The sequence below is a fragment of the Oncorhynchus gorbuscha genome, linkage group LG02 (assembly GCF_021184085.1).
Source record: "Oncorhynchus gorbuscha isolate QuinsamMale2020 ecotype Even-year linkage group LG02, OgorEven_v1.0, whole genome shotgun sequence".
Classification (NCBI taxonomy): domain Eukaryota; kingdom Metazoa; phylum Chordata; class Actinopteri; order Salmoniformes; family Salmonidae; genus Oncorhynchus; species Oncorhynchus gorbuscha.
In genome coordinates this window covers 4,646,540-4,660,327 of record NC_060174.1, presented here as the reverse complement: position 1 = coordinate 4,660,327, position 13,788 = coordinate 4,646,540, and the positions used below count along the sequence as shown (strand labels likewise).

At 48.8% G+C, this 13,788-nt stretch overlaps 1 protein-coding gene across 1 annotated transcript in view; it reads left to right on the top strand.

The window, feature by feature from the left end:
* LOC123995421 (sushi, nidogen and EGF-like domain-containing protein 1) overlaps positions 1-13,788 on the top strand; it is a 163,746-nt gene that overhangs the window by 63,865 nt on the left and 86,093 nt on the right. The window contains exons 4-5 of the mRNA XM_046299018.1: positions 4,072-4,234; positions 13,509-13,634. Of these exons, the coding sequence (XP_046154974.1) occupies positions 4,072-4,234; positions 13,509-13,634 (289 nt within the window). The remainder of the gene's footprint in view (positions 1-4,071; positions 4,235-13,508; positions 13,635-13,788) is intronic.

Here is a 13,788-nt window from a genome sequence, read left to right as displayed (position 1 = left end):
GACAGGTGGTAGTAGGTGGTAGTAGGTGGTAGTAGGTGGTAGTAGGTGGTAGTAGGTGGTAGTAGGTGACAGGTGGTAGTAGGTGGTAGTAGGTGGTAGTAGGTGGTAGTAGGTGGTAGTAGGTGACAGGTGGTAGTAGGTGGTAGTAGGTGACAGGTGGTAGTAGGTGACAGGTGGTAGTAGGTGGTAGTAGGTGGTAGTAGGTGGTAGTAGGTGACAGGTGGTAGTAGGTTACAGGTGGTAGTAGGTGGTAGTAGGTGGTAGTAGGTGGTAGTAGGTGACAGGTGGTAGTAGGTGGTAGTAGGTGACAGGTGGTAGTAGGTGGTAGCAGGTGGTAGCAGGTGGTAGTAGGTGGTAATAAGTGGTAGTAGGTGGTAGTAGGTGACAGGTGGTAGTAGGTGGTAGTAGGTGACAGGTGGTAGTAGGTGGTAGTAGGTGACAGGTGGTAGTAGGTTACAGGTGGTAGTAGGTGGTAGTAGGTGGTAGTAGGTGACAGGTGGTAGTAGGTGGTAGTAGGTGACAGGTGGTAGTAGGTGACAGGTGGTAGTAGGTGGTAGTAGGTGGTAGTAGGTGGTAGTAGGTGGTAGTAGGTGACAGGTGGTAGTAGGTGGTAGTAGGTGGTAGTAGGTGGTAGTAGATGGTAGTAGGTGACAGGTGGTAGTAGGTGGTAGTAGGTGACAGGTGGTAGTAGGTGGTAGTAGGTGGTAGTAGGTGGTAGTAGGTGGTAGTAAGTGACAGGTGGTAGTAGGTGGTAGTAGGTGGTAGTAGGTGACAGGTGGTAGTAGGTGGTAGTAGGTGACAGGTGGTAGTAGGTGGTAGTAGGTGGTAGTAGGTGGTAGTAGGTGGTAGTAGGTGGTAGTAGGTGACAGGTGGTAGTAGGTTACAGGTGGTAGTAGGTGGTAGTAGGTGGTAGTAGGTGGTAGTAGGTGACAGGTGGTAGTAGGTTACAGGTGGTAGTAGGTGGTAGTAGGTGGTAGTAGGTGGTAGTAGGTGACAGGTGGTAGTAGGTTACAGGTGGTAGTAGGTGGTAGTAGGTGGTAGTAGGTGGTAGTAGGTGGTAGTAGGTGACAGGTGGTAGTAGGTGGTAGTAGGTGACAGGTGGTAGTAGGTGGTAGTAGGTGGTAGTAGGTGGTAGTAGGTGGTAGTAGGTGACAGGTGGTAGTAGGTGGTAGTTGGTGGTAGTAGGTGGTAGTAGGTGGTAGTAGGTGGGCCAGCATCCCTGTGGAAGGCTTTCAACACCTTGTAGAGTCAACATGGGCCAGCATCCCTGTGGAACGCTTTAGACACCTTGTAGAGTCAACATGGGCCAGCATCCCTGTGGAACGCTTTAGACACCTTGTAGAGTCAACATTGACCAGCATCCCTGTGGAACGCTTTCTACACCTTGTAGAGTCAACATGGGCCAGCATCCCTGTGGAACGCTTTAGACACCTTGTAGAGTCAACATGGGCCAGCATCCCTGTGGAACGCTTTAGACACCTTGTAGAGTCAACATGTGCCAGCATCCCTGTGGAACGCTTTAGACACCTTGTAGAGTCAACATGGGCCAGTCTCCCTGTGGAGACACCTTGTAGAGTCAACATGGGCCAGCATCCCTGTGGAACGCTTTAGACACCTTGTAGAGTCAACATGGGCCAGTCTCCCTGTGGAGACACCTTGTAGAGTCAACATGGGCCAGCATCCCTGTGGAGACACCTTGTAGAGTCAACATGGGCCAGCATCCCTGTGGAACGCTTTCTACACCTTGTAGAGTCAACATGGACCAGCATCCCTGTGGAACGCTTTCGACACCTTGTAGAGTCAACATGGGCCAGCATCCCTGTGGAACGCTTTCTACACCTTGTAGAGTCAACATGGACCAGCATCCCTGTGGAACGCTTTCAACACCTTGTAGAGTCAACATGGGCCAGCATCCCTGTGGAACGCTTTAGACACCTTGTAGAGTCCACGACACAACGAATTCACGCTGTTTTGAGGGGGGAAAGGGGGTGAGAGGGGGGGGGTGGTAGATGTTCCTACTGTTTAGTTTACTCAGTGTATAGCAGTCTCATGAGGAAACAATAGAATGCTTCATCCGGATTTGAGCCTCTTAGGGGACTTGGAAATGTGAGATTGCGATTTCAGGTTGAATTAAAATTCTCAGACAACATGGCTGGTCATTGAACCCTTAGGCTTTCCTTTTCCGGTGGGAGTTTTCAGTGAGGTGTTTTTAGTAGTGTGTAATTAGAAGTGTATTCAGACAGCGCATAGACCTATAAGGCGATTTAGATTAAGTATCCCACTTGTTCTAAGGTCGTGACCCTAATGGCGCCCTATATTCCCTATAAAGTGCACTACTTTTGAACAGAACCTTACGGGCCCTTGGGACACAGATTAGAGAGATTCTTCGTATATATTTTTATATATATAGAGTACTTTCGTATATATTTTTATGCCAGCAGTTCTGAAAGTAGCGCTCAGAAGCGAAAAGCGGTCCCCGAAAATTGCCTTAGGTAACATACCTGCAGATATGTCCACCACATCGTTGCTCTCTCTCTCTCTCTCTCTCTCTCTCTCTCTCTCTCTCTCTCTCTCTCTCTCTCTCTCTCTCTCTCTCTCTCTCTCTCTCTCTCTCTCTGTCTCTGTCTCTCTGTCTCTCTCTCTCTCTCTCTCTCCCTCTCTCTGTCTCTCTCTCTCCCATCTCTCTCTCTCTCTCTCTCTCTCTCTCTCTCTCTCTCTCTCTCTCTCTCTCTGTCTCTCTCCTCTCCCATCTCTCTCTCTCTCTGTCTCTGTCTCTCTGTCTCTCTCTCTCTCTCTCTCTCTCTCTCTCTCTCTCTCTCTCCCTCTCTCTGTCTCTCTCTCTCCCATCTCTCTCTCTGTCTCTCTCTGTCTCTCTCTGTCTCTCCCATCTCTCTCTCTCTATCTCTCTCTCGCATCTCTTTTTCTCTCTCCCCATCTCTCGCTCTCTATCTTTGTCTCTCTGTCCCCATCTTCCTCTCTCTCTCCCATCTCTCTCTCTCTGTCTCTCTCTCTCCCATCTTTCTCTCTCTCGCATCTCTTTCTCTCTCCCCATCTCTCGCTCTCTATCTTTCTATCTCTTTCTCTCTCTCTTGCCCCATCTCTCTCTCGCTTTCTCTCTCTCTCTCTCTCTCTCTCTCTCTCTCTCTCTCTCTCTCTCTCTCTCTCTCTCTCTCTCTCTCTCTCTCTCTCTCTCTCTCTCTCTCTCTCTCGCTTTCTCTCTCTCTCAAGGACAGCTAGGGGGCTGACCTGGAGTTGCTAGGGCGGAAAAATGTAGAGAAAATGTAGGGAGAATCGCACAGTTTCCAGAAAAACAATTGCTTTCAAACTAGGGATTTTATGGCTAATTGAGGTAATACTGTAATTCTGCTTCTAGATTATGCATATATAAACTACACATGGACATATCCAGCCCAAAGCGGGAGGTGTAAAAATACTAATAGTCGCCAATGTTCCGTCCGGAGCATGACTTTAAGGGTGGTCCCTCTTCAGCATCACCCGGAGCATGTCTTTAAGGGTGGTCTCTTCAGCATCACCCGGAGCATGTCTTTCAGGGTGGTCTCTTCAGCATCACCCGGAGCATGTCTTTAAGGGTGGTCTCTTCAGCATCACCCGGAGCATGTCTTTAAGGGTGGTCTCTTCAGCATCACCCGGAGCATGTCTTTCAGGGTGGTCTCTTCAGCATCACCCGGAGCATGTCTTTAAGGGTGGTCTCTTCAGCATCACCCGGAGCATGTCTTTAAGGGTGGTCTCTCTCCAGCATCACCCGGAGCATGTCTTTAAGGGTGGTCTCTCTCCAGCATCACCCGGAGCATGTCTTTAAGGGTGGTCTCTCTCCAGCATCACCCGGAGCATGTCTTTAAGGGTGGTCTCTTCAGCATCACCCGGAGCATGTCTTTAAGGGTGGTCTCTCTTCAGCATCACCCGGAGCATGTCTTTAAGGGTGGTCTCTCTCCAGCATCACCCGGAGCATGTCTTTAAGGGTGGTCTCTCTCCAGCATCACCCGGAGCATGTCTTTAAGGGTGGTCTCTCTCCAGCATCACTCTAAACTGTAACTCAGTGTCTGCTCCTAGGCAGGTTTTAACGCTGGCGATGGGAAACGCTACTTCAACATCCCGGGGTCTCGTACTGATGACGTCGTGAATGTGGAAGGAACCACCAACGTGGGTTACCCCGGGAGATGGGTGTTCCGGATCGACAATGCCCAGGTGGAGGTGGGCGGATGCAACGACTCCGGTAAGATGGAGGAGGGATATTTAGACATTTATGATAAAAATTCAAATAAAAATTAAGTGTGTTGTGACGTTGTTAAATGCACTTTAATATAATTGTGAGATGATTGTGATTTGATTTGACACAACATTCGTCTGATGTACCCTATCCTCCATTGTCTTAGCTGGACTAGTGTATTGTAGGACTGACTCTGCATGGCGTATTTTGGACTGACTCTGCATGGCGTATGGGACTAGGCTTGACTCTGCATGACTTCTCGCCTCACTAACTAGCTGTTCTCTCTCTCCTCCTCACTAACTAGCTGTTCTCTCTCTCTCCTCCTCACTAACTAGCTGTTCTCTCTCTCTCTCCTCCTCACTAACTAGCTGTTCTCTCTCTCCTCCTCACTAACTAGCTGTTCTCTCTCTCTCTCCTCCTCACTAACTAGCTGTTCTCTCTCTCCTCCTCACTAACTAGCTGTTCTCTCTCTCTCTCTCCTCCTCACTAACTAGCTGTTCTCTCTCTCTCCTCCTCACTAACTAGCTGTTCTCTCTCTCTCTCCTCCTCACGAACTAGCTGTTATCTCTTACTCCTCCTCACTAACTAGCTGTTCTCTCTCTCTCCTCCTCACTAACTAGCTGTTCTCTCTCTCTCCCCCTCACTAACTAGCTGTTCTCTCTCTCCTCCTCACTAACTAGCTGTTCTCTCTCTCTCCTCCTCACTAACTAGCTGCTCTCTCTCTCTCTCCTCCTCACTAACTAGCTGTTCTCTCTCTCCTCCTCACTAACTAGCAGTTCTCTCTCTCTCCTCCTCACTAACTAGCTGTTCTCTCTCCTCCTCACTAACTAGCTGTTCTCTTTCTCTCCTCTTCACTAACTAGCTGTTCTCTCTCTCTCCTCCTCACTAACTAGCTGTTCTCTCTCTCTCTCTCTCTCTCCTCCTCACTAACTAGCTGTTCTCTCTCTCTCTCCTCCTCACTAACTAGCTGTTCTCTCTCTCCTCCTCACTAACTAGCTGTTCTCTCTCTCCTCCTCACTAACTAGCTGTTCTCTCTCTCTCTCCTCCTCACTAACTAGCTGTTCTCTCTCTCTCCTCCTCACTAACTAGCTGTTCTCTCTCTCTCCTCCTCACTAACTAGCTGTTCTCTCTCTCTCTCTCCTTCTCACTAACTAGCTGTTCTCTCTCTCCTCCTCACTAACTAGCTGTTCTCTCTCTCTCTCCTCCCCACGAACTAGCTGTTATCTCTCTCTCCTCCTCACTAACTAGCTGTTCTCTCTCTCTCCTCCTCACTAACTAGCTGTTCTCTCTCTCCTCCTCACTAACTAGCTGTTCTCTCTCTCTCCTCCTCACTAACTAGCTGTTCTCTCTCTCCTCCTCACTAACTAGCTGTTCTCTCTCTCCTCCTCACTAACTAGCTGTTCTCTCTCTCTCCTCCTCACTAACTAGCTGTTCTCTCTCTCTCTCCTCCTCACTAACTAGCTGTTCTCTCTCTCCTCCTCACTAACTAGCTGTTCTCTCTCTCTCCTCCTCACTAACTAGCTGTTCTCTCTCTCTCTCTCCTCACTAACTAGCTGTTCTCTCTCTCTCTCCTCACTAACTAGCTGTTCTCTCTCTCTCTCCTCCTCACTAACTAGCTGTTCTCTCTCTCCTCCTCACTAACTAGATGTACTGTCTCTCCTCCTCACTAACTAGCTGTTGTCTCTCTCTCCTCACTAACTAGCTGTTCTCTCTCTCCTCCTCACTAACTAGCTGTTCTCTCTCTCCTCCTCACTAACTAGCTGTTCTCTCTCTCTCCTCCTCACTAACTAGCTTTTCTCTCTCTCCTCCTCACTAACTTGCTGTTCTCTCTCTCTCCTCCTCACTAACTAGCTGTTCTCTCTCTCTCCTCCTCACTAACTAGCTGTTCTCTCTCTCCTCCTCACTAACTAGCTGTTCTCTCTCTCCTCCTCACTAACTAGCTGTTCTCTCTCTCTCCTGACTAACTAGCTGTTCTCTCTCTCCTCCTCGCTAACTAGCTGCTCTCTCTCTCTCTCTCCTCACTAACTAGCTGTTCTCTCTCTGCTCCTCACTAACTAGCTGTTCTCTCTCTCTCCTCCTCACGAACTAGCTGTTCTCTCTCTCCTCCTCACTAACTAGCTGTTCTCTCTCTCTCCTCCTCACTAACTAGCTGTTCTCTCTCTCTCCTCCTCACTAACTAGCTGTTCTCTCTCTCCTCCTCACTAACTAGCTGTTCTCTCTCTCTCCTCCTCACGAACTAGCTTTTATCTCTCTCTCCTCCTCACTAACTAGCTGTTCTCTCTCTCCTCCTCACTAACTAGCTGTTCTCTCTCTCTCCTCCTCACTAACTAGCTGTTCTCTCTCTCTCTCTCCTCACTAACTAGCTGTTCTCTCTCTCCTCCTCACTAACTAGCTGTTCTCTCTCTCCTCCTCACTAACTAGCTGTTCTCTCTCTCCTCCTCACTAACTAGCTTTTCTCTCTCTCCTCCTCACTAACTTGCTGTTCTCTCTCTCTCCTCCTCACTAATTAGCTGTTCTCTCTCTCTCCTCCTCACTAACTAGCTGTTCTCTCTCTCCTCCTCACTAACTAGATGTACTGTCTCTCCTCCTCACTAACTAGCTGTTCTCTCTCTCTCCTCCTCACTAACTAGCTGTTCTCTCTCTCTCCTCACTAACTAGCTGTTCTCTCTCTCCTCCTCACTAACTAGCTGTTCTCTCTCTCCTCCTCACTAACTAGCTGTTCTCTCTCTCTCCTCCTCACTAACTAGCTTTTCTCTCTCTCCTCCTCACTAACTTGCTGTTCTCTCTCTCTCCTCCTCACTAACTAGCTGTTCTCTCTCTCTCCTCCTCACTAACTAGCTGTTCTCTCTCTCCTCCTCACTAACTAGCTGTTCTCTCTCTCCTCCTCACTAACTAGCTGTTCTCTCTCTCTCCTGACTAACTAGCTGTTCTCTCTCTCCTCCTCGCTAACTAGCTGCTCTCTCTCTCTCTCCTCCTCACTAACTAGCTGTTCTCTCTCTGCTCCTCACTAACTAGCTGTTCTCTCTCTCTCCTCCTCACGAACTAGCTGTTCTCTCTCTCCTCCTCACTAACTAGCTGTTCTCTCTCTCTCCTCCTCACTAACTAGCTGTTCTCTCTCTCTCCTCCTCACTAACTAGCTGTTCTCTCTCTCCTCCTCACTAACTAGCTGTTCTCTCTCTCTCCTCCTCACGAACTAGCTTTTATCTCTCTCTCCTCCTCACTAACTAGCTGTTCTCTCTCTCCTCCTCACTAACTAGCTGTTCTCTCTCTCTCCTCCTCACTAACTAGCTGTTCTCTCTCTCTCTCTCCTCACTAACTAGCTGTTCTCTCTCTCCTCCTCACTAACTAGCTGTTCTCTCTCTCCTCCTCACTAACTAGCTGTTCTCTCTCTCTCCTCCTCACTAACTAGCTCTTCTCTCTCTCCTCCTCACTAACTTGCTGTTCTCTCTCTCTCCTCCTCACTAACTAGCTGTTCTCTCTCTCTCCTCCTCACTAACTAGCTGTTCTCTCTCTCCTCCTCACTAACTAGCTGTTCTCTCTCTCCTCCTCACTAACTAGCTGTTCTCTCTCTCTCCTGACTAACTAGCTGTTCTCTCTCTCCTCCTCGCTAACTAGCTGCTCTCTCTCTCTCTCCTCCTCACTAACTAGCTGTTCTCTCTCTCCTCCTCACTAACTAGCTGTTCTCTCTCTCCTCCTCACTAACTAGCTGTTCTCTCTCTCTCCTGACTAACTAGCTGTTCTCTCTCTCCTCCTCGCTAACTAGCTGCTCTCTCTCTCTCTCCTCCTCACTAACTAGCTGTTCTCTCTCTCTCCTCCTCACTAACTAGCTGTTCTCTCTCTCTCCTCCTCACGAACTAGCTGTTCTCTCTCTCCTCCTCACTAACTAGCTGTTCTCTCTCTCTCCTCCTCACTAACTAGCTGTTCTCTCTCTCTCCTCCTCACTAACTAGCTGTTCTCTCTCTCCTCCTCACTAACTAGCTGTTCTCTCTCTCTCTCCTCCTCACGAACTAGCTTTTATCTCTCTCTCTCCTCACTAACTAGCTGTTCTCTCTCTCCTCCTCACTAACTAGCTGTTCTCTCTCTCCTCCTCACTAACTAGCTGTTCTCTCTCTCTCCTCCTCACTAACTAGCTGTTCTCTCTCTCTCTCTCCTCACTAACTAGCTGTTCTCTCTCTCCTCCTCACTAACTAGCTGTTCTCTCTCTCCTCCTCACTAACTAGCTGTTCTCTCTCTCTCTCTCCTCCTCACTAACTAGCTGTTCTCTCTCTCCTCCTCACTAACTAGCTGTTCTCTCTCTCTCCTTCCCACTAACTAGCTGTTCTCTCTCTCTCCTCCTCACTAACTAGCTGTTCTCTCTCTCTCCTCCTCACTAACTAGCTGTTCTCTCTCTCTCTCCTCCTCACTAACTAGCTGTTCTCTCTCTCCTCCTCACTAACTAGCTGTTCTCTCTCTCTCCTCCTCACGAACTAGCTGTTATCTCTCTCTCCTCCTCACTAACTAGCTGTTCTCTCTCTCTCCTCCTCACTAACTAGCTGTTCTCTCTCTCTCCTCCTCACTAACTAGCTGTTCTCTCTCTCCTCCTCACTAACTAGCTGTTCTCTCTCTCTCCTCCTCACTAACTAGCTGTTCTCTCTGTCTCTCCTCCTCACTAACTAGCTGTTCTCTCTCTCTCTCCTCCTCACTAACTAGCTTTTCCCTCTCTCTCTCCTCCTCACTAACTAGCTGTTCTCTCTCTCCTCCTCACTAACTAGATGTACTGTCTCTCCTCCTCACTAACTAGCTGTTCTCTCTCTCTCCTCCTCACTAACTAGCTGTTCTCTCTCTCCTCCTCACTAACTAGCTGTTCTCTCTCTCTCCCCCTTGCTAACTAGCTGCTCTCTCTCTCTCCTCCTCACTAACTAGCTGCTCTCTCTCTCTCCTCCTCACTAACTAGCTGTTCTCTCTCTCCTCCTCACTAACTAGCTGTTCTCTCTCTCCTCCTCACTAACTAGCTGTTCTCTCTCTCTCTCTCCTCCTCACTAACTAGCTGTTCTCTCGCTCTCCTCCTCACTAACTAGCTGTTCTCTCTCTCTCCTCCTCACTAACTAGCTGTTCTCTCTCTCTCCTCCTCACTAACTAGCTGTTCTCTCTCTCTCCTCCTCATTAACTAGCTGTTCTCTCTCTCTCCTTCTCACTAACTAGCTGTTCTCTCTCTCCTCCTCACTAACTAGCTGTTCTCTCTCTCCTCCTCACTAACTAGATGTACTGTCTCTCCTCCTCACTAACTAGCTGTTCTCTCTCTCTCCTCCTCACTAACTAGCTGTTCTCTCTCTCCTCCTCACTAACTAGCTGTTCTCTCTCTCTCCCCCTTGCTAACTAGCTGCTCTCTCTCTCTCCTCCTCACTAACTAGCTGCTCTCTCTCTCTCCTCCTCACTAACTAGCTGTTCTCTCTCTCCTCCTCACTAACTAGCTGTTCTCTCTCTCTCCTCCTCACTAACTAGCTGTTCTCTCTGTCTCTCCTCCTCACTAACTAGCTGTTCTCTCTCTCTCTCCTCCTCACTAACTAGCTTTTCCCTCTCTCTCTCCTCCTCACTAACTAGCTGTTCTCTCTCTCCTCCTCACTAACTAGATGTACTGTTCTCTCCTCCTCACTAACTAGCTGTTCTCTCTCTCTCTCCTCACTAACTAGCTGTTCTCTCTCTCCTCCTCACTAACTAGCTGTTCTCTCTCTCTCCCCCTTGCTAACTAGCTGCTCTCTCTCTCTCCTCCTCACTAACTAGCTGCTCTCTCTCTCTCCTCCTCACTAACTAGCTGTTCTCTCTCTCCTCCTCACTAACTAGCTGTTCTCTCTCTCCTCCTCACTAACTAGCTGTTCTCTCTCTCTCTCTCCTCCTCACTAACTAGCTGTTCTCTCGCTCTCCTCCTCACTAACTAGCTGTTCTCTCTCTCTCCTCCTCACTAACTAGCTGTTCTCTCTCTCTCCTCCTCACTAACTAGCTGTTCTCTCTCTCTCCTCCTCATTAACTAGCTGTTCTCTCTCTCCTTCTCACTAACTAGCTGTTCTCTCTCTCTCCTCACTAACTAGCTGTTCTCTCTCTCTCTCCTCACTAACTAGCTGTTATCTCTCTCTCTCCTCACTAACTCTCTCTCTCTCCTCCTCACTAACTAGCTGTTATCTCTCTCTCCTCCTCACTAACTAGCTGTTATCTCTCTCTCCTCCTCACTAACTAGCTGTTCTCTCTCTCCTCACTAACTAGCTGTTCACTAACTAGCTGTTCTCTCTCTCCTCCTCACTAACTAGCTGTTCTCTCTCTCCTCCTCACTAACTAGCTGTTCTCACTAACTAGCTGTTCTCTCTCCTCCTCACTAACTAGCTGTTCTCTCTCTCTCTCTCCTCACTAACTAGCTGTTCTCTCTCCTCCTCACTAACTAGCTGTTCTCTCTCTCCTCCTCACTAACTAGCTGTTCTCTCTCTCTCCTCCTCCTGTTCACTAACTAGCTGTTCTCTCTCTCTCCTCCTCACTAACTAGCTGTTCTCTCTCTCTCCTCCTCACTAACTAGCTGTTCTCTCTCTCTCTCCTCCTCACTAACTAGCTGTTCTCTCTCTCCCTCCTCACTAACTAGCTGTTCTCTCTCTCTCCCCTCCTCACTAACTAGCTGTTATCTCTCTCTCCTCCTCACTAACTAGCTGTTCTCTCTCTCTCCTCCTCACTAACTAGCTGTTCTCTCTCTCTCCTCCTCACTCACTAACTAGCTGTTCTCTCTCTCTCCTCCTCACTAACTAGCTGTTCTCTCTGTCTCTCCTCCTCACTAACTAGCTGTTCTCTCTCTCTCTCCTCCTCACTAACTAGCTTTTCCCTCTCTCTCTCCTCCTCACTAACTAGCTGTTCTTCTCTCTCTCCTCCTCACTAACTAGATGTACTGTTCTCCTCCTCACTCTCTGTTCTCTCTCCTCCTCACTAACTAGCTGTTCTCTCTCTCCTCCTCACTAACTAGCTGTTCTCTCTCTCTCCCCTTGCTAACTAGCTGCTCTCTCTCTCTCCTCCTCACTAACTAGCTGCTCTCTCTCTCTCCTCCTCACTAACTAGCTGTTCTCTCTCTCCCTCCTCACTAACTAGCTGTTCTCTCTCTCCTCCTCACTAACTAGCTGTTCTCTCTCTCCTCCTCACTAACTAGCTGTTCTCTCGCTCTCCTCCTCACTAACTAGCTGTTCTCTCTCTCTCCTCCTCACTAACTAGCTGTTCTCTCTCTCTCCCTCCTCACTAACTAGCTGTTCTCTCTCTCTCCTCCTCACTAACTAGCTGTTCTCTCTCTCTCCTCCTCACTAACTAGCTGTTCTCTCTCTCTCCTCCTCACTAACTAGCTGTTCTCTCTCTCTCTCACTCCTCACTAACTAGCTGTTCTCTCTCTCCTCACTCTAGCTGTTCTCTCTCTCTCCTCCTCACTAACTAGCTGTTCTCTCTCTCTCCTCCTCACTAACTAGCTGTTCTCTCTCTCTCCTCCTCACTAACTAGCTGTTCTCTCTCTCCTCCTCACTAACTAGCTGTTCTCTCTCTCCTCCTCACTAACTAGCTGTTCTCTCTCTCCTCACTAACTAGCTGTTCTCTCTCTCCTCCTCACTAACTATCTGTTCTCTCTCTCCTCCTCACTAACTAGCTGTTCTCTCTCTCTCCCCTCCTCACTAACTAGCTGTTCTCTCTCTCTCTCCTCCTCACTAACTAGCTGTTCTCTCTCTCTCCTCCTCACTAACTAGCTGTTCTCTCTCTCTCCTCCTCACTAACTAGCTGTTCTCTCTCTCTCCTCCTCACTAACTAGCTATTCTCTCTCTCCTCACTAACTAGCTGTTCTCTCTCTCCTCCTCACTAACTAGCTGTTCTCTCTCTCTCCTCCTCACTAACTAGCTGTTCTCTCTGTCTCTCCTCCTCACTAACTAGCTGTTCTCTCTCTCTCTCCTCCTCACTAACTAGCTTTTCCCTCTCTCTCTCCTCCTCACTAACTAGCTGTTCTCTCTCTCCTCCTCACTAACTAGATGTACTGTCTCTCCGCCTCACTAACTAGCTGTTCTCTCTCTCTCCTCCTCACTAACTAGCTGTTCTCTCTCTCCTCCTCACTAACTAGCTGTTCTCTCTCTCTCCTCCTTGCTAACTAGCTGCTCTCTCTCTCTCCTCCTCACTAACTAGCTGCTCTCTCTCTCTCCTCCTCACTAACTAGCTGTTCTCTCTCTCCTCCTCACTAACTAGCTGTTCTCTCTCTCCTCCTCACTAACTAGCTGTTCTCTCTCTCTCTCTCCTCCTCACTAACTAGCTGTTCTCTTGCTCTCCTCCTCACTAACTAGCTGTTCTCTCTCTCTCCTCCTCACTAACTAGCTGTTCTCTCTCTCTCCTCCTCACTAACTAGCTGTTCTCTCTCTCTCCTCCTCATTAACTAGCTGTTCTCTCTCTCTCCTTCTCACTAACTAGCTGTTCTCTCTCTCTCCCCTCCTCACTAACTAGCTGTTCTCTCTCTCCTCCTCACTAACTAGCTGTTCTCTCTCTCTCCCCTCCTCACTAACTAGCTGTTCTCTCTCTCCTCCTCACTAACTAGCTGTTCTCTCTCTCCTCCTCACTAACTAGCTGTTCTCTCTCTCTCCCCTCCTCACTAACTAGCTGTTCTCTCTCTCCTCCTCACTAACTAGCTGTTCTCTCTCTCCTCCTCACTAACTAGCTGTTCTCTCTCTCTCCCCTCCTCACTAACTAGCTGTTCTCTCTCTCTCCCCTCCTCACTAACTAGCTGTTCTCTCTCTCCTCCTCACTAACTAGCTGTTCTCTCTCTCCTCCTCACTAACTAGCTGTTCTCTCTCTCTCCCCTCCTCACTAACTAGCTGTTCTCTCTCTCCTCCTCACTAACTAGCTGTTCTCTCTCTCCTCTTCACTAACTAGCTGTTCTCTCTCTCCTCCTCACTAACTAGCTGTTCTCTCTCTCTCCCCTCCTCACTAACTAGCTGTTCTCTCTCTCTCTCCTCCTCACTAACTAGCTGTTCTCTCTCTCCTCCTCACTAACTAGCTGTTCTCTCTCTCCTCCTCACTAACTAGCTGTTCTCTCTCTCTCTCCTCCTCACTAACTAGCTGTTCTCTCTCCTCCTCACTAACTAGCTGTTCTCCCTCTCCTCCTCACTAACTAGCTGTTCTCTCTCTCTCTCCTCCTCACTAACTAGCTGTTCTCTCTCTCCTCCTCACTAACTAGCTGTTTTCTCTCTCCTCCTCACTACCTAGCTGTTCTCTCTCTCCTCCTCACTAACTAGCTGTTCTGTCTCCTCCTCAGCGTCGGTGTGTCCACACCTTCGACCCTGTCTGAACGGAGGTCGCTGTATAGACGACTGCATCACCGGCAACCCTTCCTTCACCTGCTCTTGTCTGGCTGGGTTCACAGGATCCCGGTGCCAGATAGGTCAGTCGGTGAACTTTGACCTTTGACCACAGTCACTCTGCTCCGTTCTGCACCGGAGCCATAAACACAGCCCCTGTTTAGAAACAACCCCATAGCCCCTAGATCTGAGAGGATTTGATAGGTTTAAAGACAGGCCCTGTTTAGAAACAACCCC